The following is a 26,100-nucleotide window of genomic DNA, read 5'->3' as shown; positions in this document are numbered from 1 at the left end:
CGACTCAATCACAAGGCGACGAGCTTCGCAGGAATTGCTGCCAGTACTTGGGGAACAGAAGGCTGTGTACCAAGAACAATGGTAGAGTTCACTTTCTCAGTTTTCTCTTTTGATTCAAGTGTAGCCAACCTGTCAAACAGATTTTTTATAGTACAAAATGATCAACTGTCCAAATAAATGTACAATATTAAGTAGATAAACGTCTTCAGGCGGCTGATATGTCGACAAATAATGACTGCGTCTAAGAGATTTTCCGAAAATGAATATTCGGGCGAGAAGCGATGCTTTCAGTACAAATATGACATTTAGGGGACATTTCCCTCAGCCAAAAACATTATCAGCCCTCGTACCAGTAAGCCAGAAGGGTTTTATTTATTATATAACCCTCCCATTAAATTTCGCGCGCTGATAGCAAATTTTGTCGACTCTTTTGTACTTTTCCGGAGCAGCATTTGAGATCAGCAATTTTAATGTCACTATCCTTGGACTCTACAAAAGGATTCCCTTTTTTTAATGTAAAGTAATAAAGATGAGAAAATAAAACTCTTGAGCTGACTTTTTCCGCTGTCTTTGTTTCTTTTCGACGGAGATAATCGGAGGACAAATGTCGACGTTACCGCGTCATAACTTTCCGGTGATTTTTACCATGTGACGTAATAGCCAGTAGAGTCGCGCGAAAATGAATGAGTGGTGTACGAATAAACAATAGCCAGCATTCGGCGCAAACACATACACGGACATTTGTCCGCGTACCGAGATGCAACAGTTTTCCGAGAGCAAAGCTCGAAGAACATTGGGCTTCCAGGAGCAGATAATGTCCACGAACAAATATTTGTACAAATTTTCGCGCCAAATGGAGGCAAGGGTTCTATGCTATTGATGGACGCCCTTGTGCTTATTACATTTTGGATATTTTTCAACGCGGGGAAAAGTTTATACGAACAGCCTACCATTTACGGCGTGGAATGTCCACTTTTTCAGTGTTCCCTTACGAACAAAACAAACATTTCCTTCTTCTGTAACAAATATGCAACGTTCTCTCATTTTAAAAATTACATTTTAAACGTAGAGTTACTGTTTTGGACGTAATGTATGAAAATTGGAGATATAATTTACGGTATATCCTCGGATAGCCCCCAGTTTTAGCTTTAATTTACTCTCGCTTACTTTTGTGATTTATAATATTGAACCTGCTTTTTCATGTTTTACTTATTTTCTTATTTACTCACTTCTTCTCAGTGCGCCAGCCGCTCCTCCCCCCCTCCCGCCAGCTCCAACCAATTTTGCATACCTATAGAACTGTGTCGTTTCACCATATAGTAAAATGATCTCGTTGGATGCTTAATTGAATGACATATGTGAAGCGAAATCCTCGTTATCTTGGTACTCATGCAGTTTTTCGTGTTTGGTTTACCCTTGGATTCTAGCTCATAACCTTGACCGTACCGTGCTTGCCATAGGTTCGATACAAATAGGCACGTATTTAAACTTAGCACCAATGGTAATGGAGATTTTGAGACCAAAATATCGACACCATTATGATTTGCTTATTTGCTATGATTTGTTTAGTTTAGTTTAGAAAAGCACGCCGTTTGGAGATTATAAAAACCCTCCTGAAAGAGTTGTTTGCTCAGCTTTCCCCCTAAATTTTGCGATTTGCGAAATTAGTACAACGGGAAATACTGACTAAAAGAATAGCAATCCATTATTTCCCGCTGTGTTCAGTATTGCACGAGACTAGATCTAAACTTTTCACAGGATAAAAATGATGCATGAAATTCATTTAAGTATACAGCTCCACTAATTCATTCGGACCTACAATTCATTTCATTTCTCTCCCTCTGTCAAAATATTATAAAAATAACGATAGCCTGTTTATAGCAGCCCCGTCGATGTTCCCATTTTTCAATCTAAGCTGTTATCATATTCCGTCAATGATTCAGGTTAACTGAGAACCTTCTCGCAAATGTTTAGTTAAAACAATTTTCCTGACTCATATAACCTAGCAACTCTTTCAATATGTATGCGAATACATGAATTACCCCATGGCACCAAGAACCATGCTGTTTTGAATCAGTTTGCTTCAAAAATTCTAGCAGTCTCTAATTAACAGCAGCTTTTCATAAAGTTTTAAGTCGCAATGGATTTAGTGTTTAGTTAAAACAATTTTCCTGACTCATATAACCTAGCAACTCTTTCAATATGTATGCGAATACATGAATTACCCCATGGCACCCAGAACCATGCTGTTTTGAATCAGTTTGCTTCAAAAATTCTAGCAGTCTCTAATTAACAGCAGCTTTTCATAAAGTTTTAAGTCGCAATGGATTTAGTGAAGTGAAATCAGAATGGCTCTTGGCATATATCCCAGTTACTTGGTAAGTGCGAGATTTCCCTGGTAGTAACTTCAAGACACGTGATTTCAAACTTAGTCAGCGCTTCAAGAAATAAGAAGTTTCCTATCATAATTTCTCAGAGTTAACCAATATTTACTACAGCATCATCTTTCCTTTGTACTGCGGAAATTACTAAAGTGATCTAATTTTTTTGTTTATCACTGAAAAAAAAAATAACTTAAAATTATAAAAGGCTCTGAATGAAGAATCTTTTGTGAAAATGGTAGAATCTTTCATATCGCAGAGCCTAAACCACCGAAGAGAGAGTTTTTTTTCCAGATTTTCAGTTTTTTGAATTACGCACTTTCAGCTTTTCTGACGACATCTCTGTTTTCAAAACAAACGCCGAGATTATATTAAAAGTCTTGCACTATTAATATTCCAAACAATAGCTTCGAATGTTCGCTCTCTAGGTTTAACTTTAGATTTTCTGTATATTTTCATTCGTAAGACGGAGTAACAGTTGATACAATTGGAACATCTCGTCCCAAATCCTCCTTTCAACTTTTTTGTCTCATAAATTAAAGGGAGATGCAGCTCAGAAAATTGTGAGATTCTTTACGCAGCCATTTTATTAATTAATAAGAGAACGTTATCATTTATAACACTAACTCACCAAGTATACGAAACCAAATCATCAAATTTTATTTTTGGGCATCTTGATAATCCTTTTAAACCGCATTTATATAGGCTGGAGTTTACAATCTGCGAGAAAACGTCGCTTTACCTAACGTTTTCTACTTCGACAAAACAAAACATTCTTAAAATAAATAAAATTTTGGAAAGTTCAATAAAATTGCATACTGAATATAGATAAGAGAAATATGTGGCAAGTAGCATCCTTTTTTCCGCCTGATCAAACAAAGCATTTTATGTCTTACAGCAGCCGATTCACATCATCAGCACTGTTGATAAAACCAGACTAACATATATATATAATTTTAAAAAAGAAAAAGCGACCGCTGAGTTTTTTTTATGGTAACACGAGGGGATGATGCTTAGTTATTATTGTTTTAGACTTAAGATAAATTCTCCAACTGCAATTTTTTTGCTTGTCTTTTAATTTTGCCGAATAGAGTCTTATTTTCCTCAATCTTTTATATAGGCATTTCTTTATTTTTCCATTCTATTCAAAATGGTGGAAGCTTTGAATGAAAACCATGTAGGTAAGTCAGTAATTTCGTTTATTTCCTTAAGATGTATTTTATTAATGCCGTTTTAGTTTATTAAGACCACTTGTTTTCATTAAGTTTTATATACTCCAATGTGCTACAGACCTCATAGATAGTAAAATAAACGATGTCACAGAATTACAGCATTTTCTTATATGAATCTCGACTAAAATCATGGCTGCATTTCGAACATAGCATTTTGAACATAACTCATGAATACCGGGGGAAACTGCACTGTGCGAAAATGAAATTTGTGGCCACGGAATGAACAACTCCACGTCGTGTAGAAACAAAACAATTTACTTTAACTCATCAACGTTGAAGTGACGTAGGTTGAAACTGAAATAACAATCAATTACAAAAGTTACACAAAATATGATATAAAGAAACAACTAACAACTCGACGCAAAGAGGTCTATAAAACACTTACATTATTACGGACACAGAAGAGACCAATATTGATACTGCAAAAATACTAGGGCCAAAATGGAAAAAAGACAAGCGAAAACGGCGTTACATTGTCGAACTACGCTTAGCGCGAAAAACGAGAAGATAGTCATATTGCTGATATATATATATATGGATAAATTATGCGAGGTAGCAATAGGGCGGTAATAAAAAATGACGAAATAATAAGTATAAACGTTGGTTAGTTACCGAGTGAAAAGACTTAAATAATAAGCTTTGAATACTTGAGAAATCCAACATGAAAAAATGTCGCTTAGCACTTACACTGATGATAAGGAGGGGAGGGGGGGGGGAAGCTGTGAGCCAGTAGTGGGAGTAGGGAAAGTGTGATAGTAAAAGGTGTTGCCCAGCAGAGAAAGCTTGCCATGCAGACCTGGTGTCACATATGGGTTGACTTTGCTGTTGGTTCTTATCCTGGCTCTGAATTTGCAAGTTTTTGTCCTCGATAATAAGAAAATTTATTCAAATACCTTGAGTCAGGAAACGAAGAACCCTTCTGATGCTCCCGTTGGTGAGCTTGCACCAAATTCTATTTACTGTATGCAGAGCCCACGAGACTCAAATTCTTGCTAAATTCCTATGTAGTGTTATTTCGTAAATGACTTTTTGGGTAACAAACTTTCTTTCATTATCTTTGTCAGGGACAGATTGTCTCGACTTGTTACACCGGGGCTTCGACTCAACCGGGGTTTATTACATTGACCCTGACGGTAAAGGCGCTTTCCAAGTACTTTGCGACCAAGAAACAAACGGTGGTGGATGGATTGTTTTTCAAAAGCGCTTCAATGGAGTTGTTGATTTTGACAGAAATTGGTCTGAATACAGGGAGGGCTTTGGAAATTTTTCTGATGAATTCTGGCTTGGAAACGAAAAGTTACATCGTCTCACCAGCTCCATGAATCACCAGCTACTTGTGGAAATGGAAACATTCCCTGGAAAGAAGGCGCATGCGAGCTACAAAACGTTTACAGTCGATTCCGAGAGTGAGAAATACAGACTTTTTGTAGATGGGTATTTCGGTACAACTGGTGGAACAGACTCACTCGGTCCAAGACACAACAACAAAATGTTCACCACCAAAGATAGTGACAATGACGAACACTTGACAAATTGTGCTATACTTTGGCAAGGGGGATGGTGGTTTGACGATTGCTTTTCTGCATTTCTAAATGGCCCGTATGCTCCTATTGTGCGAGGTAAGAGTATATCATGGGACAAGTGGAGAATTGAACAGCTAAAACGAACAGCAATGAAAGCGCGTGTAAGAAGGGGTAAGTGAAAATACAATTGACGAATATAATTGAAAGAAATTTTATAAATTTGTCGAAGATACCCCCTTAAGGATTCGATCTTTGAACCTTAGAATGTGGCGGTTAAATACTCTACGAACTGAACTACGGAGCACAATAGATCATTTGCGAGTTTTCTTGTGAAAATGAGTTATGTACGCATAGGAATTAAAAAACGTCTTCGTTTCAAAAGCCTTGTACTCACTCTCGTTTTCAAACAGAGGCCACGCATAGTACCTCGAAAATGGCCTGTTTGCTAAGCTCAGCCGAACAATTTGGTCATATATGAAAAGCTTGCTGCTTATTTATCAGTATTTGGTATGTCTAAGAGTCTTACGTGTGTGTGGAGATAGCAACTTTTGAGTTCGATGACAAGAATTTTAAACATTTACCACGAACGTGAGCAAAAAAATTTTCGTTTCCACGTGAGGACCTGAATCAAAGTCCTCTCGGGTTGTGTCCTTGTGTACCGGTACACAAAGGAACGAAACATTAACGAACTGCGTCACAACTCCATGTATGGATATAAAAACAATAGGTGGCCAGATGTGTGGCCTGCACAATTTGCATCGCTGAAATTGCATTTAAATTTGTACATGCAGCATTGCTGGTTTTCTAAAGAAGGCAAAACGGGTTTGGGGTTCTTAAATTTTCTCTGGAATTCCTATTTTTTAAGAAAAAGTGAATCACTAACGATTTCAAAATGGGTGTAATAATTGAAAAGATAGCCTTTTTCTGGATATATTTATTTCAGAAATATGATATCATGATGCTGGCTGTATAACAGCTGAAACGCTGCGATCTTCAATCGATTGCCTGACTCTGAATAGTTAGAAAAATTATTAAACATTTGTCAATCATGGTTCGGATAGTAGAGTAGAATTAATTTCCTGATGCAGCACATTAATTTGTTGATGATGAAATCTGTCTATTATTTCCATTTTATTTTAAGGCATGTCGTTACTGCAACGGTATAACTTGCTTTTAACCCCAAACACAGCGACATAAAAGTATGTTTTTAACAAAGTTTAAATCTTTTCCTTACTCAGAGCGACCCGTGGATTATTATCTCAGTTTCCCTGGCTCTTACCCTCAAGATTTTGCATCAGTTCCGATTGTGTTGGAATTTGAAGAATTAACAGTTTCATGGTGGATCAGAGTTCCGCCATCTCAAAATTGGTCAGCAGTGTTTTCAATAGCACACTTCAAGGAGGATAGAAAGGTGGCATTCTTATACCAGAAGGATCGACAGTGTAAATTCATTACAGACGGCAAAGAATTGTAAGAAAATCGGAATAAATTTGATAAACTATTAGTAAACCGATTAACACAATTTGCATAAAACTCTTGGATCAATATCAGTATCTAGGCGACTGCCCACCTACCGCTCCCCTAACCCAAAAACAGTCAATTGATAACAAGTTAGGGTTAATTTTGGGTTAGGGGAGGGGTAGGTGGGCAGTAGCCCAGATACTGATATCGATCCGATTACTTTTACTACCAACAGGCAACACTACACTTCTTAAAATCATACGAATTTAATTTTTAGAGATTAAATTCCACCTTTAATTTCTTTCTGAGACAGAATCCCAAGTTTTCAATTAGTGGGCAGATTTGTTTGACTGGTTTTTTTACTACACCACCACTATATTACTTACTTTGGGAAGAGAGAAGCAATGGCGTTTTACTTCTTGTTCATAGGGAAATTACCTCTAATCACGCGTTTGCTGATTCTAAATGGCATCTCGTGTTGTTAGTATGGAAAGTCGATTCGGGCCACTTCCGTCTATATGTAGATGACAAATTTGAATATAATAGGCAAACTTTTCCACATTCGTCACCGTTCTCTGGCGGTAATCTCATCCTTGGACAATCGCAAAGTAGTTTTGGCTCCATACTGGAAGGCACAGCCATGAAAGGCGATATCATGCATTTCAACATGTGGGAACATCTGCTTGCTGGAGCAGAGGCGTTGGATTTATATTCAGATTGCGGCGTAAAATTAGGAAATCTTGTTCAATGGCCAGAGATAAATATGGCTTTTCGTGGTAATGTTACAAGGACTCCATTGGTCAGGTGTCTTCCTAAAGGTAAACAATTTTAGGTTAAAAAGGAATACGACGGGCACACCTTCTACTTCCGTTCGTTACATGTGGTGTCTCTTTCAGAGAGGCAAACGAGTAGAAGGCCTGCGAGTCCCTTAGCCAGTTAGGTAGGTTACCAGATACGTAGGAAGGTAGGCTGGTAAACAGACAGGGTGGGGATGGGGAGAGACGTGGGGACAGAGGTAGGCAGAGAAGGTACATGTGATATATTCGAAGAGAGACAAAACGCGAAAGTTGAAAGGTAAAAGATCAGAAATTAGGTAGATAAATGATGTTAGGAGGAGCAATACGTATGTAGGGTATTTTAGTATTATCAACTGAGTAGATAACGTAAATTGGGCACGGTAAAGAGTTTAAAAGCTGACATTTTGAGCGTTAGCCCTTCACAGAGCGATTGACGCAGGGCTAACGTTCGAAACGTCAGCTTTTAAACTCTTTACGGTGGCCAATTTACGTTTTTAACTCATTTACTAAATTATTAAATTACCCTGTTATACTCTCTCACCGACGCAGCACCACAGTTTCTTTAGAAACTTACGCCCCTAACCTTTTATTTCCCAGAAGTGATCAACATAAAACTTCTCCCTATGATATCCATACATTATTCAGCAAACAGGTAATGAGAATGTTCGAACTTATCCGATAGAAACTGCTATCTTGATCTGACACTAAGTTCTCATAACTAATTGACAAGGAAACGTGTAGCAGCTAGAGGGGAGAATTACCAATCAGATCTTGGGAGTTAAAGGGTTAATACGCATGTCGCCAAGTGATTGAGTAGATAGGTATAAAAGGACTTTGGGAGGTGGGGTGAGGTAGGTACGCTGGATGTTTGCACTTTTAGTGAGAGGGGCTGGGTACGTATACAGCAAAGGGGAGGAGGGCCAGGATAGCTGATAGATAAGGAGAAAAAGATGTAGACAGCGGGAAAGGAGGGATGGGTGGGTAAGTAAGCAGGTAGGGGAGGGGGCTGGATGGAACAAATGGCTAACGAGTTATTTGTTCTTTAGGGTCGATAATTATTTTTTTGCTTAACTAAACCGGAGTTTATATTCCGGATACACGCCGACTTGATAAAAAATTTTATAATTTTAACTTTTTTTTCATCTGTTCTTGTTGGCCCGGTTTTTTTTAGACATTCAGTTATAAGTCTTTAGTTTTTATTTACATCAGCAGCAATTAGTTCATTTGCAACAGTGAACCTTGTATTAGGAAGATTAATATCAAAACATGTAGTTTCACCCAAAAATTTAGGGTGATCTGAAAAATTTTCACTTGAAATTTAGCTAATTATGACTGGCCACTCATGGGTGTTGACAGCAACAACAGACTGCGGGATCAGATCAAATCTAAGATTGCCTGGCCCAATGTAGCTGATGATGATAAGCACACATACCTTGGTGTCCTCACTCGAACAGGAGATGTAGGGGTGAGCTTGAACTCTTATTCTGGAGAGTGTTTGGGTAACCTGGACAATTGTCCCAACGGTCTTTCTCTCAGTTTTTGGATGAATTACAACGGTAAGAGGAGAGGCTTTTTTTCTGTGCGTTTAGTAGATTTTCTGATTTGTTTAATGAACTGTTTATTCAAGAACTGTTTGACTTACTTTAAAGCGACGTTTCAGAAAACTTATCTACTACCTGTGAAGTACCGGCGAAGAAAACTATCGCAAGTTTGTGACGAAAATCTCGGTCGTTTTTCTTCTATATCTGAGTGTAATCGAAACTCATATTGATTCACGAACTACATCTAACATTTACATTCACTCAGCTATACAACCCCTGATAAAATAAATGCGATTTTCGAGGAAAACAGTAGTAAACTAAGCGGCTGCTTTTAATTTTCTCATGAACATAACCTGCCTTGCCCTGCGGAGGGTCTAAGAACAAAGAAAGATAATTTTCATAATCAAAACCTTGCAAAAAAACACAAGGGAAAAGACACGACACTACCTTTATTTTCTTGGAAGAGTTTTTGTTTTACTGCGGAGTAAATTTTTTAATTCGAAGTGGGTTCCTTTAACGATATTTTTGTAATCAGTCCATATGGTTTTACTTCGTATTCGATCACCATATTTTGTTTAGCTTCTATATTAATTTGTCTCATCGATAAACAAGGCTGAATATGTCGTCACTTAAAATGGAAATTGACCGATTAGGTTTGTTGTGTGTCGTCTGGTATTGTTGTATGTTTCATAAATGTGGCCCTGAACACGCACTCCTCGCGCGACTTACAGCAGTTTTAGGGAATATCTTGTGACTTTCTTATTGAATATTATGTCTGTAACGTATAAATTTCCAGGTTTCAGTGAGCGCGCTCTGAAAGTAATTTTTTCAGTCATTTCCTTTCTCTTTCAATAGCGCTTTTCGTTTCCTACATTTTGGGGCTGAGAAACGAATATTACGATGCTTTGAGGACATGGCTTAAACCACTGATGACTCAAACTGCCCGCTGGGAGCCTTGCTATAGAGCTGTCAAAGACGGTTTTGGGGCACAGACGTTTCACGAAAAGTGCCCCAATCATGCAGTGACAGTGACTTTAGTTAAAGTTGGAAAGTACATTTTCGGTGGTTTTGCAGACCAGAGATGGGGTGGTATGTAAAATGTTACAGTGTAACGTCTGGGAAATATGAGTGCATTGATTCACCCACATAAGTATCACATTGACAATGTTTTACAACTTAAATGATATAAATCCTGTTTTGAACTGCTACTGGAATTCAAGGGAAACTGATCCTCGTAGATGAGCTGTGGTTCTACAATTGCAAAAAACAACTGTAAAAAAATTGATCTGTCGATGAGATTCGATAGATTCCGTACCTCCGTCTAAGATAAAAGTCGGGCGCTTCTTTTCTGCAACTCTCTTGCGCATCCTGCTAGCTTGACATTGGTCTAAATTCAAAGTTTTATCTTTGCAAAGTTATTTTCAACCCCTGGTTTCTGTTCATCGGAAGTTTTCACTTCTGACACGTGTGTTCGGTATGTTTTGGTGGAGAGCATATACACGTCGAAAGGGTAGTCATGATCAAGTGCATGAGCAAAATTCGTACGTAACACACAGCAGCCCCTGGATCCTCTTGATTTTTTTCGATAACGAAACTGATCTACACCAAAGATAAAAGTATAGAAATCAGTGTCCTGTACAAGGAAATTAATCTCTAAGCTTCATTCTCTATTGATTCAATTCAAAGGGACCGTAGGATCTTCGCAGTACCTTTGGAGTAGACGTGCCTTTTTGTTCAGTCTTGTCAATCCTACAGGCTCACAACCTCTCAAGCTTGATGTTAAACCTGATAAGGCTGACAAAGCTCTACTACAGGATCCACAGGCAGGACCAGTATTTGGAGAGAATGACCTTTTCATTGGCAACAATTCAGACCAGTCAGCGGTATCGTTCAGTGATCTTGGGCATGTGTATGAGCTTCCCAGTATCTCTCATCAAGCCGGTACAATCAGCGCTAGACGGTTTTTTGCAGGAACCTACAGGTTTATCCCAGACGACATAGAGGTGTTTTCCTACAGTTGTAAGTTATGTCTGATCTTACCTATTTCTAAACAGTCCCAAATGAAGACTTTTTCTCTATGAAACGGTGTTATTTAACAAATGTGGCTTCTTCCTTTCTTCTTCGATTCACTCTGACAAAGGGCTGACGCTTGGAACGCCAGCTTTAGAATCTCTTTACGGTGATCAATTTACAACATGAACTCAGTTGATAAAACCAATTTATTTCCTCATAATATTCTTTGCTTGAACGCAAAGAATTTGGGAATTTTCTAATTTGAACTGTCACCCTAGAAGAACGCAAAATACCAGAATGTTAAAAGAGAAGGGGAAGGAACAGGGAGTAAGGTCCAGAGGACTGAGAAAGAGGAATGGAGAACAGAGTATAGGATCAGGGTGCTCATATATTCGTTCCCCGTAAAAATTTAAAAATATAGCTGAGGATAATGTTTGCATCTAGTTAGTAATTATAACATTCGTGTGTAAGTATACTTAACGTCGAGCTAATAACATCATGTTTGTTACATCAGCGTACAATTTTGTTTTTCGGCGCTTCTCAAAGCTGATACCATGCCTAGTGATACAAAAGAGATGGATACCCTTTAAACAAGAGTATATCAACTTGCTTTAAAGTAATCATATAACTTTACAAATGCTTCTTTAATTTTTGATTTAAGATTCGTTCAAAAGAAAAGCTCAAAATCCTCTTGTTACCATAGCGACTAGAAGGGTGACCCAAGAAACAACTTGTTTTACCCTTAACACCTTGACATCAGTAATCTCCATACTGCCATCCATAAAATTTTTCTGTTACTGATACGGAGAATTTATTTAATAATCTAGCCTAAGGGTAAAATATTTAATATACAGCGTGCTCTTTTGTGTCTAATTTTTAAATGGTTGAGTCAAAACCTCCATACAATCAATTCCCCTCTCTCTCTTTCTTTCTCTCCCTTTATTTATTTTTTTTATGTTGTTTATTCATTTTTTTAAACCTCAGTTAACGCTGAGGAGCTCACCAGTCCAGAATTTACGGCAACCAACTCCTACGAAGACCTTACTTACGCCCCATTTCGGGCTCGTCCATCGAGCCCTAACCCGTGGTGTGCCAAAGTCAATTCAAAGGAGCAATATCTACAAATTGACCTGGGGACGAAACAAAGTGTTAGAAAAATTGAGCTGATAAAACGCAACAACGATACCAAATATGTTAAGAAATATAGGATCGAGTACCGTGTCAATACTGGAGGCACTTTTCATAAATACGATGATAATAAGGTGAGAGTTATTAATAGTTACTGTGGACCTTCAGAGCCGAAATTTTGCCAATAATTTTTTTCTCATTCTCCATGTGAAACATTTATCCGATTCACGTCACTATTTGAGTGTCTATGCGCCCTCTCCCCTAAACCAACTGATAACGAGTTAGGGTTAATATTGGATCAGGGGACCTGCGAGATATAGTAAATAAATAGCGTAAGGTGTTTTTATCGTATTTTTGGTAAGTTACTCCTTTGCTAGTCACTCTTTACTTAATAAAGGGACTCCAATTACTCCAACAAGCATATTTTGTAGTCGAAAGACGTTTCCTGTTTCGTGACGGTAAGGACACCTGCATCGGTGATTATGGAGAAAGAGTCCGTAAATAAATGATATTACTTCATTACAAAACAAGAAGAAGGATAAAAATTCTCTAGATATATTATGAGTAAATTCATAACCGCGTTTTGAGTTGTTTGAGATCGCCGATGGGTCGGTTTTGGCCGCTAATTTCGCCGTTGGTTTGTTCCACTTTTCTGCTCTTTCCCTGGGTAGCGCTTTCTTACTTTTTCACTATTCCGTTCTCAGGACCTTCTCTTGAACCTCATTTTGTCCAATACGATTTTCGATCTTACTTTGTTTAGAGTGCTTGAACATTCAAAGCACGTGTTTTCTTCGTCAAAGGCAGGTCCGTAGCCAGACTTCAGAAAAAGACGAGACAAGTTTCGAGCGCCGAAGGTGCAGGCCGCTAAGGGGTCTGTGGGCACGCCTCCCGAGAAAATTTTGAAATCTTAAGGCTCAGAAATGCTCTTTTAAGTATTTCCCGTGGCATTTTTCTTCAGAAAACACAATCTTAGGCCAAAATCAAGATGAGGCAATTGCCTCGTCTTGCCTCATGCTAGCTACGGCCCTGTGAGGCATAACGTCTCCCTAGCTGCACACATAGTAAATACTTCCACCACAAAGAAAGTTCGCTGAGGGAGAAAATTAGTTGGTGTATAATAAGAAGACATATAAGAGACTCACGTTCTTGTTTCATCAGAAGTTTGATGTGCAAAATCCTGCTTCAGTTAATGTAACATCTGCCAGATACATTCGACTATATCCTGAATCGTGGGAAAACAGTATATGTATGCGTGTTCGACTTTACAAAAAAGAAGGAGGCAATTACGTAGGTAGGTCTATTGATCTCTTAAATTCCTTGTGGTACTTGACTAACACGTCTTCTAATATTAACAACTGTTATCGGGAATAGACTTGAAAGGGTCAACTTCAGTAACTGAGATGAAATTTCTTAAATAAACAAATTTCCCTGATTCATTCATTTCTCTCAGATCTCGGTACCGATAATTCATCAGCTATCCCTGATAGTAGCTTCACAGCAAAGTCTTGGCTTTGTTACAGCATACCAAGTCTGGGTATGGTCGCCAGTAACGAGCTATGCTATGCGGCTTGGTGTGGACAAGGTCCTTCAACATGGCTTGAAATCAATATTGGGAGCAAACAAATGCTCGTCAGGATGGCGACACGAGGACCTCAGCAAGGGAATCCAGTGTCATCTTTTTACGTAGAGTACAGCCACGATGCTGCAACATGGTTGAATTACACCGAGGGAGGAGTGAGACGGGTAAGTGGTATCTACTGGCGAAGAGGTGGAATAATTTTTGCATAAGAATTAAAGAGAGTACGGAACATTCGTTTACAAGAATCTTACAAGTTTACAAGCTCTTTAACTATGAGACAAAGAAAGGTAAGTGTGATTCAGTAAGTTCAATGAGCACAAGGGAAAAGAAGGGCAAAAGAGAAGTATGGAAGTCTCCCACAAAGCCATTTCTCAGATTGTCACACAAAGCTCCACTGAAACATTTAATTTGATGGATCAATGCAGTCATATTTTCATGTTATCAGTAGTGATAGACTTATACAACTTCTCAGCCAACCCTTGTGATGAAAGGGCCCTTCCTTGCAGTACTGTACCCATTGGGAAACACTCTTAATTCTAGCCCTACTTATACTTGCTACTCTTAGACATGCCTTGCGAACCACCTGTTTATTCACGAAAATTAACACTTTCGTATAGGTTAGAAACAAATCTGTACTGTATATTCAGCGCCAATTAAATTTTTGCCATATTATTTTGTTATTTTTCCTTCAGATATTCTATGGAAACTGGGATACAACGTGGGTTTATCATCATTTTCTTCCTCACCTTGAGACTCAGTTTCTTAGAATTATGCCACAGGACTGTGGATCTTTCTGTTGTCTAAACGTAAAGTTATTGATTCCAAAAGGTAATTAAGGCTCTCAATGGGGTGATGGCTTTTACAGCTAATGGTTAAAATTCTGGTCATGTTACGACTAACTGTAAATTTGGGTCCTCCATGAGTCAATTCTGGGTTAAAAAAAGAAAGAAAACAAAGTATATCATATGTACAATACTAATTCAGTAACAGTATTACTATGTATGTATCAAGATAAGATGTATATGAATCGGTGTAAGATTTTGACACTCTCAAAATAACACATTGTAAATAGTTAAAGTTTTTACGGTTAACTTCTCCACGACTAACGGTCAAAATTCGTCAATATTTACTCCTATTAGCTAAATTTTTGGTTTAGTGATTTACAGTGTATCCATTGAGACCGTCAGGTGTAAGCAATCATTTAAAACTGTGAATTACGCATTTAATTGAATCACTGACATGGAAGTATCAGTGACTCATTCAAATAGGTAATTCACAGTTTTTCTGCCTCGCGTTTAGTCATTGTTACTAAGGAAGTGATAAATGCGAAAGAAGTAAATTCAATACCAAAAGCTCAAAAGATGCTAATAAGTTTGGTGTAACACTTTTCCAAAGAAATATATGACGTTTTCGTCGTTTGAATTAGATAAAACTCTGGAGACTGGCTGCTCATCTCGATACAAGTAACCAAGAGAGTCGTAACAGAGCGGTTTCAACGACAAAATGAATTTACAAAAGAAAGCACCTGAGCCTTTATATTAAAACAACTGTTCACCAAAGGCTCAGAGAACAATGTTGAATAATCCCCTCGAATTCGTCCAATTCACTTCATCTTCGGCAAATAATAGTTCAATAAGTAAGAACCAATCAAAATATGAGAATAATGTGGCTTACCATATAATTATCTATCCACCTGCTTGTCTGCATATTTATTTATAGATTTATTTATTTATCTGTTCATATCCATACTTGTGTTATTCCTTATTTACTTTTTTATTTCGATAATGAATTAAGAACTAGGAAGCTCCGGGTGAAATAAATGTAAATTTTTCAAATTCCTTTCCTGTGCAAAAACGTTACTACAATTACAAAGTGTGACGAAATGTTAATTGTGTGGAAAGGTTCTCAAGATTTTACTCAGTGTCTTTAAGCCTCAATATTAAAACGAGAACCTGTACACGGCCCTTTAAGTACTTTACACGAGATAAAAATTGGTGGCCATTTTTGGATTTTTTAAAATTACATCCCAAGCTATGTAAGTTTATCGAAGTTTAACTCGTTGTTGCTGAAACTTGTGTGTGTTGTTTGCGTGTGTTCGCGAATCCGTGAGCCTCTGTAAATTGAGTTAAAAATTTGCAATATTTTCATCGCCCTTGATAAGCCTAAGTGCTTTTGTGGGGAAAACAATGACAACTACGTTTAAAAAAATGCATTACATTTCAAAGAATGGTTGAACAGTGCAATTCATTTTGAGGGAAAAGAATAACAAAATTTGAAAACAGAATTTTTACTTACCCTTATTATACTAGTAATTCTAATATTAACAATAAAATATAGTAAATTTGTATGCCACGAATTCCTAAGCCATTTTGTTTCTTTACAGATGTCACAAGCTACATCATAGCATCTTTCGGTGAAAGTACTCGCGGAGAGGGCTTCGCTGTATATCATAAATATATTTCCGCAACAGGAAACTCATCCTATCACATTCGGTTCGCAACTACACAAAAAATATGGTCCATGGAACTTCAACGCAACCCTGTTATCCCCTTCCGTTGGGTCCACGTCATGATCACTTGGAGCGAAGCCTGGGGACTAAGGTATTACGAAAATGGACGACTCCTTCAAAAGAAAATGAAGTTTGAAGTGATTGGAGGTGGAGGCAATCCCTATAATAATGTCGCTATCGGCAAAGCTCCTCACACTACAGTTGTGAGCTCACAACCTTTTCTTCAGCTCTCTGATTTAATCATACGGTATTCATATTTAACAAACGGAGCAGTCAAAGAAAGTGTCAATCTATCAGGTGTGTTAGTTTTACATTCCTAATTTTCTTTTTTTACCTCGTCAACATCATTTTCTGACCAAAATAAGAGTGGCCCTTTCGAATTGTGAAAGAGCATAGGGATTCTTTAGTATTAGAACTATCGAAGAATGTGTGAGTCTGGTATAACACGAAGGCATTTTCAAACGTCAAAGAACCGGAAGAACCAGGTTACAGACAAGGAGTGGTTTACAAGCTCAGTTCGGCTTCCAACTGCCAAGCCTCCTACATCGGAGGGGGTGGCAGAAACTTCAACGCTTGACTGAATGAAAAGAAACAAGAACCAATTAATGTCAAAAATCGCACTGTTGAACATCATCGACTCTCAAATCTCTTTATTGGCTGGAGTTCCCATCGCCCGAGTAAGAATGGTCCTGTACAAGGACGGTTGTCGTCAGAAGTGACCGATGTTTCGAGAACCTGAGTGGAAGTCGTCATCAGATATAAATTTGTTTCTGGAGTGTTACAAGAATGGCTCGTGAAAACTCGTTAATCAATTTTCCGCGATAACATTGGCTGTAAGACCCAAGTAGTGTAAGTCAAAATCTGTTGGGAACAAAACTTATACCCAATTCACACCAAAGCTTAAACATGTTTTATAGTTGTTTTGTTAAACACAGTTTTTTTTCGTAGAAACTACCTAACCTAATATTTTGTCACTTAAATTTAGCACATTGGAAATCCAAGTTGGCAAGTACTTGAATCATACGGAAAATTAAGTTTTTCAGGTCTCTGTCTATGATTTTCATTCAGTAAAAACCAGTTTGCAAAACATGTTTTGCAGGTGTGAATAGGGTATTAGATCCGATTCTGATGATGACCTCGCTCTGGTTGTCGTAAAAGTAAGTAAATGCCACCAGTAACTTTCCTTTAAGGAATGCTCTCACTCAGACTACACGATCAGCTTTTGTTCTTGATCCAAACAATTTACAATATTATTCTCCTTTCTTATCTCAGACCTAAACACTATCTTGTGGTATGAACAACCAGCGTTGGACTTCAACTGGCAGCAGTTACAAACAGACTGTACACCCAGTGAAAACACTGGACCTTGCCACGGAGGTACATATGTAGAACGGACCCTTACATAACCCAGGTCTTCGTTTAAGTAATCATTAAATAACCTTTGTTCGGCGCAATAGTATGCAAAGTACGATGTTTATCCCTGAATACTATATGTTCCCTCCTAATGAGTCTTCTCTATAGACCAATTTTAGCTAAAATTCTTGAATTAACCAAAATGGCTATGTACTCTCCTTTTCTTACTTATTTAAGCCTTAACTCCTCTATTTTAAAGGAAAATGCTCAAAATTGTAACAACTGATATCTATACTTGCAGAGACGGCCGAAAAATTTATGTTCGTCGAATCTTCGTTCCCGCGACAGAAAGGCGACGTGGGTCGCCTTGTCACACGCCCAACAATACCTACAAGAAATTGCTTTACCTTTTGGTACCACATGGATGGAAGTACTATGGGAAGGCTAAACTTGTACCTGAAAAGTCACGAAAGAGAGGCCGAAGTACTCATTTGGAGACTTACTGGTTCTCATGGCAACGCATGGAAGAGAGGACAGATTCCCATTCTTCAGAGATACTTGTATCAGGTACAAATCAGCCGTGATTTAACACTTTTAAAAGGTTTTAGCGAGTTCGGTGACGAACGTTTTCGTTCTTAAGGGTGCCACGATATCGTTGTGGTTGTTACCGTTGTTAGTTTAGTTGACTTCATTCGCTGATTTTTCCACCTATTATAACCTTTTATCTGTTCTCTTCAGATTGTAATTGAAGGAATTGTTGGTGGTTACCTTGGAGATATTGCAGTCAGCGATCCAGTGCTAAGTGTGAATGATAGTTGTTCCTATACGCCGGAAGAGGCTCGACCTCTGGAGAACGGTATCTTTATAACAAGTTTATTCTGATCCTTTCCCCTTAATTCCAAAAGGAATTATAACACTGACCATTCACACAGAATGATATAGTGCTCAAAATATACAGTAAGCACACAAGCCTCCTGTGCTGGTTGCAGAACCCAATTAACGATTGATTATGGGAAATAGCGTGATGACGAGGGAAGATTTCAGTGAAAAAAAGCATATATATGTCCTGGAACTGGAAGCGCGGGCTATATTCCAGTTCATGAATAGATAATGATTTCTCAAAGATTGTAGAAGCTGGGGTAAACGCGATTAACATTTGAGTCCACTAAACCTGAAATAATTCTCTGAGGTAAAAAACGGCACCCATGTCGAAACTTAACTTGAATAAATGTTGCGAATAATGCTTTTAGGTCACATGGTCTTGATTCTAGTGAAGATGTGATTAAAAACTGAAATTGACTGGTGCTGATATCTAATGACGAGTGAAATCATGGCCCTTACCCCCTTCCTTTCGTCAATTATGTGCTTTTTTTTTATCTGTTATCATGCAGTTTCAGGATGTCGATCTGCTCTTGGCATCGAGGGTGGTGCAATATCTGACCAGCAAATCACCGCCTCCTCCGCTGCCTCCTCTGCGTATGCTTATCGAGGCAGACTTAACTCCCAAAACACAGATAGCCAATCAGGTGCTTGGTCAGCTTCTGTTACAGATGAAAACCAGTGGCTACAAATTGACCTGGGAGGTTCTTACTACACCATGGTAACTCGTGTGGCAACTCAGGGAAGGAATGGCTTACCCGAGTGGGCGACGAAATACAAATTACAACACAGTTACAACGGAGTAGAATTCAAAAATTACAAGGAGAAGGGTAAATTTACAGATAAGGTAAGACATGTCAATTTTTCAGAGAGTGAATCTAACATGCCTGCAAAAGAGATGCCCATCTACTAACCACACCACCCCCCCTCCTCCTACCACCATCATTACCAAATAGCTAGTCAATGAGTGAGAGGAAGGGGGGAGGGGAAGGGAAAAAAGCCTTTACTAACCCTTACAGCCTCAGATCTAGATTGCTTAGAGATGACTAATTGAGATGATTGTTTTTTCAAATTTTATATGCCGATGTTCACCAGTTCCATTTGGAATTACAAAAATTCAATATATAGTTTATTTACAAGATGACATCCTTCTTTTAATAAAGGAATTTTCTGGCAACACGGACTCTGACACTACTGTTTCACATGACCTAACTCCACCAATTGTGTCGCGTTACGTTCGGTTCCTTATATTAACATGGTCTGGTGGGATAGCTATGAGAGTGGAACTGTACGGATGTCAAAAAGGTAATTAGAAAGATGTCGTTGTTGTTATAGAGGAGGAGGAGGATCCAATGGAGATCAATTCGGTCTAGAAACATAAGAATGATGAACAAATTCAGATTACCGTAAGCGGGAGTCCAAAAACTAAGCTAAAGTATGATAACATACAAAATAAGATGGAATAAAGACGTTACAAAGTTCTATAAACGAGAAACCCAATGATTAAACGTAATATGAATTAAGCAATTATTCCATGACTGCGCGTTTGATATGAGATGGTGAAAAGCTGACGAGACGCGTGCCGCTTAGGTGACTACACCCAATCTCCTATCCAACAAGCGCGAATGAAATTGTTTTATATACTTTTACACTTTTCGCCAATGCTGTGGGAACTTACGAAATTTGTTTTAACTCTTAATTTTTTGTTTTTCAAATTTAAGTGACTGTAGGAAATAACATTGCCTAATGTTTGTTTTATCTCATTTCTAATGCACGGGAGAAGTGTTTGCTTCCAGCCAAAAGTAAACTCACCTTAGCAAAACTTGGGTGAATCGCTTCTATATGAGGTGATACGGTATATGAGCTGATAACTGGAGATGAGTGAACTAACAGAACGTTAGAAATGCTATATAAAGAGTTCAAAATTTATATTGAAAAAAGCCATCAGGGATGACTTTTCCATGAGAGTTTAAACCCAGTTGTTTATACACAATTCATCCAAACGGAATGTATTGTCTAATTACACACGCTTGATATGCAAACTGACTTGTTACAATGTTCAGTGACAGACATAGGGCGCACACTGTTCTATTGGAGCTCAAATCGGGTTTCTGTTGACCAGTTACTTTCGAAATTGCCTTACATATTTCTGTTTGTTTTTTCTTTTAAGGTATATCCAACTTGTTATATCAAAATATAAGGAATAGTGTTACTGATTGTGGGAAGATTTGGACTGTTGGGTGTGGGATTCAGGATGGGCAATGGGGTACGCGATTCAGTTTGTGACATTTTATGTTTGGAATGCGGGAATCAGGTTTTAAAATGAAGCAAGCGGGATGTAGGATGTAGGATGAGGATTCGGGGTAAGGGATGCAGAGCGCAGTTAGTGTCAATAACTTACTAAAAAGGAGCAGAAGTTATCTTTAAGTCATTCCTTTCGAAATACAGAGTGCAAGTTAGCTCTTGGTATGGAAAGTGGTGCAATTTCCGACATGCAGATTAGAGGTTCGTCTGAATATGGCGGGAATTATGCAGCCGTTCAGGCCAGACTGAACTACAACGTTCCTGGCAAATTTGGAGGTTGGTCGGCTCGCACAAATGACAAAAACCAATGGCTGCAGGTCGATCTCTTAAGTCATTTCACAAAAGTTACTCGCGTAGCAACACAAGGACGCAGAGATGTCAATCAGTGGGTGACAAAATATAATCTAAAGTACAGCAAAAACGGATTAAACTTTCTCTATTACCGTGAATCAAGGAAAAGAAACGATAAGGTGAAGGACATTTCTCCTTCTTCTTCTTCTTCTTCTTCCTTTATTTTTATTGCCTCTTCGTATGTAGGGAATACTTATGGAGGATCTTTAGGATGTATAGACAATTACAATGCCAGGCCATAGCACAAGGAGTTACCTATTCTACATTTTGCGAGAAGTGATCCTTAACGTCCCCTGCCAACCAGAACAGAGAAAGTGCAGGAGACTGGGCTTACGGTTCATCATCCTTATCCGAGAAGAAGAGAATGTCTCACAATTTGCAGATGTCGTAGCAAAAGTAGCGCATTCTTCCCAGTTATTTTAAGACCCTGAGTGTTGTTACGGTCTGGCGCTTGAATTGTCGACCTCCTACACGGCATTCCAGTGCTCTTCAACATATCGGAACATGAGCTGACCTCCTTGCTTTCTTTATTTAAATGAGCCGTAGAGTAACTACCCAGGAGTTGTTATAATGCGATAAAAATTATGCTGGTTGTCAGTACCTCAATTGCGACAATGTAATAATTGCATCAGATAATCAGAGCAAAGCGATGTATGACAAGGATTCATACATCGCTTTGTATGAGAACCCACTGAAATCACTCTGTCTTTAAAGTTTCGCAATCTTTCAACCCCTCTCAATAAGACGATTGTTAAAATACGATTATAGAATGAGGTCGGTAATGAAATGTAAACTCCAAGCAAACTGCCACTATCTTACATGTAACAGTTCATCTGAGGTTTCATTGGTCAAAGCTCATAATGAAGAAATACTGCCAAGTAAACAGATAAATTTGAGCCTATCTAAAAGTCTTTGAATTACCTATTAGTGCAGAACAAAAGAACAATTTCATTTCCTAAGCCCAACATAGATCTCCACAGTGACTCCCTTATCGTTTATCCTTTATCTGGGTGCAGGTATTCGCCGGAAACACAGACAGAATTACTGTTGTTTCACATGACCTTAACCCACCGATTACAGCACGTTTCTACCGCTTTCTTCCACTACATTGGTTTGCTCACATATCGATGAGAGTGGAGCTATATGGATGTCATGGTAACTAAAAAAGTTTTTTTTATACAATCTCTTGATCATTAGACAGATCTTGATTGCTTCTAAACTTACAAAGTAACGTTAAAGGTCAAATGCGTAAACTGCCTTTCACAAACTGATCAAAAACAGCTTTTTAAATGTCTTCTCAAAGTTATACGGTATGTTTCGTAGTTGACTTTGGCTCTAGAGCTAATCTTACATTTACGTCAAATCCCTTTTAGTCCAAGAATGTCTCTCTGCTCTTGGCATGGAAAGTGCTGAAATTTCTGAAAAACAAATCAGTGCTTCGTCAGAATACAGCAGCCAATTAGTCGCCAGTCAAAGCAGACTGAATATTCAACCAAGAGCAGGAAAGTTAGGATCTTGGACAGCTGCCACAAACAATGTCCATCAGTGGCTTCAGGTTGACCTTGGAGTTTACAGTATAGTTACGCGCGTCGCAACGCAAGGCAGACATGATGCCCAACAATGGGTGACGAAGTACAAACTGATGTATGGTCATCATCCATCAACCCTTCATTCCTTCAAGAGACCATATGACAATAATGACGAGGTCTGAATATCTTACCCATGAAAGTTTTATTCTTTTTTGAATGCGTGGTTGTTTGTTTGTGACAAATGATCAAAACAAAATGACGCCTGCACTCGAGCCTACCAGCTAATCTAGGTGAAATTTACTCGAGTTTCCATAGCATGAAGCGACTAGGAGCATTGGTACTGCCCTGGATGAAATACCAGTCCACCATCCATTTTTCGACTTCTAGTTTGCTCTGTGTCCTTGCCTATAAGTGGTTTTTTTTATCATTGTCATTTTGGGAATTTTTTCTTTCAGGAATTTATTGGAAACATAAACAAAGATACCGTTGTATTACATGACCTTAGCCCACCCATCACGGCCCGTTATGTCCGTTTCCTTCCATTGGAATGGATTAGTCATATATCAATGAGGGTAGAACTGTATGGATGTCATGGTAAGTAACATAAATAATATAAATTTGTCATAATCTGTGATGTAATACACCTCTGAGTTGAGTCACTAAATATTAAACAGATAAATGCCAGTGCGATTTTTGAAGTTGTGCTAGTGGTGGCTGTAAGGGTTCTTGAAAAATTCCATTGAAGCAGCACCTGCAATTCGACTTTTAAAGTAATTTCAAACATTGATAGAAAAATAGTTATGGAAAACATCGATGTTGTAAGTTCAATTTTAAATCTTCAAATGAGATATAATGATCATGAAATCTTACCTTACAACTAAGCAAAGTTACTTTCTTCTTTAGATACTGTCTGTGAGCCGCCCTGTTTAGAAGGGCAATTCTGTGATGAGGTTTTAGGACGATGTGTTTGTGACCCAACACTCAGAGGCGAAGAATGGTGCAAGACAAGACAAAGTAACTTTCCGCCACTATTATTCTTGAGACAGATTCGCTAGTTGTTGTACTTCTTAAGACACTTGAGACACCCGGGTTTTTTCAAGTTTCTCATTTACAGAAAGTGCACATCATCATCATCCATTACTCCAATTGTTACCTCTTTTGATGTCCTTATCTCTTCTAAGTTCTTCAATTTAAGACTCGAAACGGTTGGTTTCTTTTAAAAACCAATTCTAAGATTGGTTTTCCCTACAAAATTTTTTTTCATTTTTCTCCAGCTCAAAGATAGCTGAAATGAAATCCCAAATTATTACTTAACAAGTTTAGATAATTTCGACATACCATGCGGTCATAGCAACTCCACAGCGCCTTTAATTAGTTTGAGGGAAGTATATCAAGATTTAACTTTGAGCAATGTTCAAGAAAAAAAGATTGTTGTAGGAACAGAGCCTTCTAAAATTGTCCAAAAGTTAAGGGGGCTCTGAAGGACACACACTAAGACTGTGATAGAGCAAATCATCGTCACGTTACTTCTTTGAATCCACCATTCTCGTCTTACTTTTACGCTTAAACCACCCATTTCCCTGTTTTTGCCAATACATGTTCCGAAATTAAGACAAGACTTCTTAGAGAAAGACTCGAAATTTTGTTTCTTACGAGGGTGAGCCAACGAAGAATCTAAACTGAATCATGGATCATCCAAAAACCAAGAGTACTAATGGTGATCCAGGTCATATGTTAGTCTCATAAGTGCCTAAACTCAATTTCGAAAGTCCTTTGCATACGAAGCCGTTACACCCCCCCCTCCCCTTCCTCCTCAACCATAACCTTTTACCAAGCTGTGAATGCTCGATGTTTACTTAGGATTTTCGCCTTTGCCGATCGACAAACTGCTCGAATCAGCTGCTTTTTACTGGACCATGGATAATCACAGGAACATTCACAACGAAATGGGATCTGACTACGGTTTTGCCTCAACTGAAGCTACCACAATTAAAGGAATTAGGGGTAAAGCTGTGAAGGTTTACCGGGGGAGCAACACCTTTACACTGAATGAAGGTCTCCCACCAAACGAGTGTTTGTTTAATACATCTCAGTGCACAAATGGCTTCACACTTATGCTATGGGTTTGGTATAGACACAACGATTTAGGACAAGTTTTCCTTGATTCCAGCGGAGGTACCCATACAGGTCACAAAATGTTTCAAGCAAATACTAATTCACCTCAAGTGGCTTTCCAGATTGCTAGTCCGAACGAAAATTGCAAAGTAATCTTTCCGACGCCAAAAGAAATATGGACACACTATACGTTAAGTTACACATCCCCCGACGATTTAGGAAATATAAAGATTTTCCAGAATGGGAAAGAAGTTGAAGACTTTGTTTTCAAAGGATGTAGTAATGGTAGCTTTAGTGTTAGCGATGTGACCCGGATGTCCATCGGAGATCCTCAAGGTCAGCTTCCGGAAGCAGCATTCGATGAAATAATCATTTGGTACAGAAGCTTGACCAGTGCAGATATTGCCACAGCATATGATTACTACAGAGGTAAAATTTCTATGGTAATATACTCCTTTTATCTCATTATCAAGTGTGATTAACCAAGAAGCTGATATCAAATTGGTTCGTTCACCAAATGATTCTTGCTTTTTTTGTTTTTTTTGTTTTTTTTTAAATCTTACTTTTAGTTCGTTGCTAGGCATGGAGATCCTTTTCGGCCTACTTACCTCTTAACTCAAAATCATGATGTACAATCCTCTCTTTTCTGGGATCCAAATGAATCTAGAGAATCTTGCACCTTATTATAACGCGTTTGGCGTTGTAATTAGGGACCTTAGGCAAACAATGACGGTGACGGCAACGAGGACATGGAAAAACAAAAGATCTAGTCGGAAGAACAATAGCTCAGCACGTGCGATTTAAAACTTTGTACATTTCTTAGCCGTCCTATGCAAAACAACAACGTGAAATCACCACAATTTGCGTCGTCCGCGAACCGAAACCGCGACGGTAAATTATTTTAATTTCCATATGGAACTCAGTGCTTCTTTTATACGTTATGCCGAAGTTAAGCTGTGGCGCCGTAAGAGACGGTAAACACATGCAGCCATTTTTGAAATTCTAATTAAAGGCAGAAATTCATTTTTTAATCGAAGTCTTCCTTGGCGTTGCCGTCCTGACTACTTAAGGTCCCTATTATGTACTAGACGGAAGGGAATCTAAAAAAGGGAATCTATTCCAAAATTACGATAGTCAACCATTGAGCACTTACCTCTAAAAAGTACCGTGAAAAAGAACCGATAACCCACTCCACTAGAGAGTGGCTCGCTCCGAGTATTCACCTTGCGTACTTTGCTGAAGAGTTCAATAGACTTAAACACGAATATGGAAGCGATCCTCGCAGTTATGAACACTACTTAAATAGTAGTGAAAATAAGGCCTCAAAAAAATTAAGGCCTGTATGGGATTTGAATTCATGACCTCTGCACCAGTATCCCAGAGGTCATGGGTTCATGAATTTTTT

The 26,100-nt window shown here is 38.4% G+C and overlaps 1 protein-coding gene across 1 annotated transcript in view; it reads left to right on the top strand.

Annotated features, from left to right (window-relative positions):
• The first annotated feature begins 3,442 nt into the window (after window positions 1-3,442).
• The window catches only part of LOC113682744 (uncharacterized), a 45,260-nt gene continuing 22,602 nt past the window's right edge, over window positions 3,443-26,100 (top strand). Inside the window, exons 1-22 of the mRNA XM_089194873.1 lie at window positions 3,443-3,562; window positions 4,678-5,307; window positions 6,375-6,606; window positions 7,027-7,415; window positions 8,717-8,950; window positions 9,791-10,024; window positions 10,622-10,954; window positions 11,933-12,232; window positions 13,527-13,819; window positions 14,348-14,483; window positions 16,039-16,461; window positions 17,437-17,541; window positions 17,819-18,084; window positions 18,256-18,373; window positions 18,909-19,243; window positions 19,560-19,701; window positions 20,845-21,170; window positions 22,068-22,206; window positions 22,425-22,756; window positions 23,036-23,174; window positions 23,484-23,594; window positions 24,441-25,124. Coding sequence (XP_089050999.1) covers window positions 3,532-3,562; window positions 4,678-5,307; window positions 6,375-6,606; window positions 7,027-7,415; window positions 8,717-8,950; window positions 9,791-10,024; window positions 10,622-10,954; window positions 11,933-12,232; window positions 13,527-13,819; window positions 14,348-14,483; window positions 16,039-16,461; window positions 17,437-17,541; window positions 17,819-18,084; window positions 18,256-18,373; window positions 18,909-19,243; window positions 19,560-19,701; window positions 20,845-21,170; window positions 22,068-22,206; window positions 22,425-22,756; window positions 23,036-23,174; window positions 23,484-23,594; window positions 24,441-25,124 — 5,932 coding nt within the window. The 5' untranslated portion in view covers window positions 3,443-3,531. The remainder of the gene's footprint in view (window positions 3,563-4,677; window positions 5,308-6,374; window positions 6,607-7,026; window positions 7,416-8,716; window positions 8,951-9,790; window positions 10,025-10,621; window positions 10,955-11,932; window positions 12,233-13,526; window positions 13,820-14,347; window positions 14,484-16,038; window positions 16,462-17,436; window positions 17,542-17,818; window positions 18,085-18,255; window positions 18,374-18,908; window positions 19,244-19,559; window positions 19,702-20,844; window positions 21,171-22,067; window positions 22,207-22,424; window positions 22,757-23,035; window positions 23,175-23,483; window positions 23,595-24,440; window positions 25,125-26,100) is intronic.

Source organism: Pocillopora damicornis, chromosome 14 (genome assembly GCF_964200805.1).
Source record: "Pocillopora damicornis chromosome 14, jaPocDami1.2, whole genome shotgun sequence".
Lineage (NCBI taxonomy): Eukaryota > Metazoa > Cnidaria > Anthozoa > Scleractinia > Pocilloporidae > Pocillopora > Pocillopora damicornis.
Note: the sequence above shows the minus strand (reverse complement) of the source record. Positions and strands in the feature narration are given on the sequence as shown.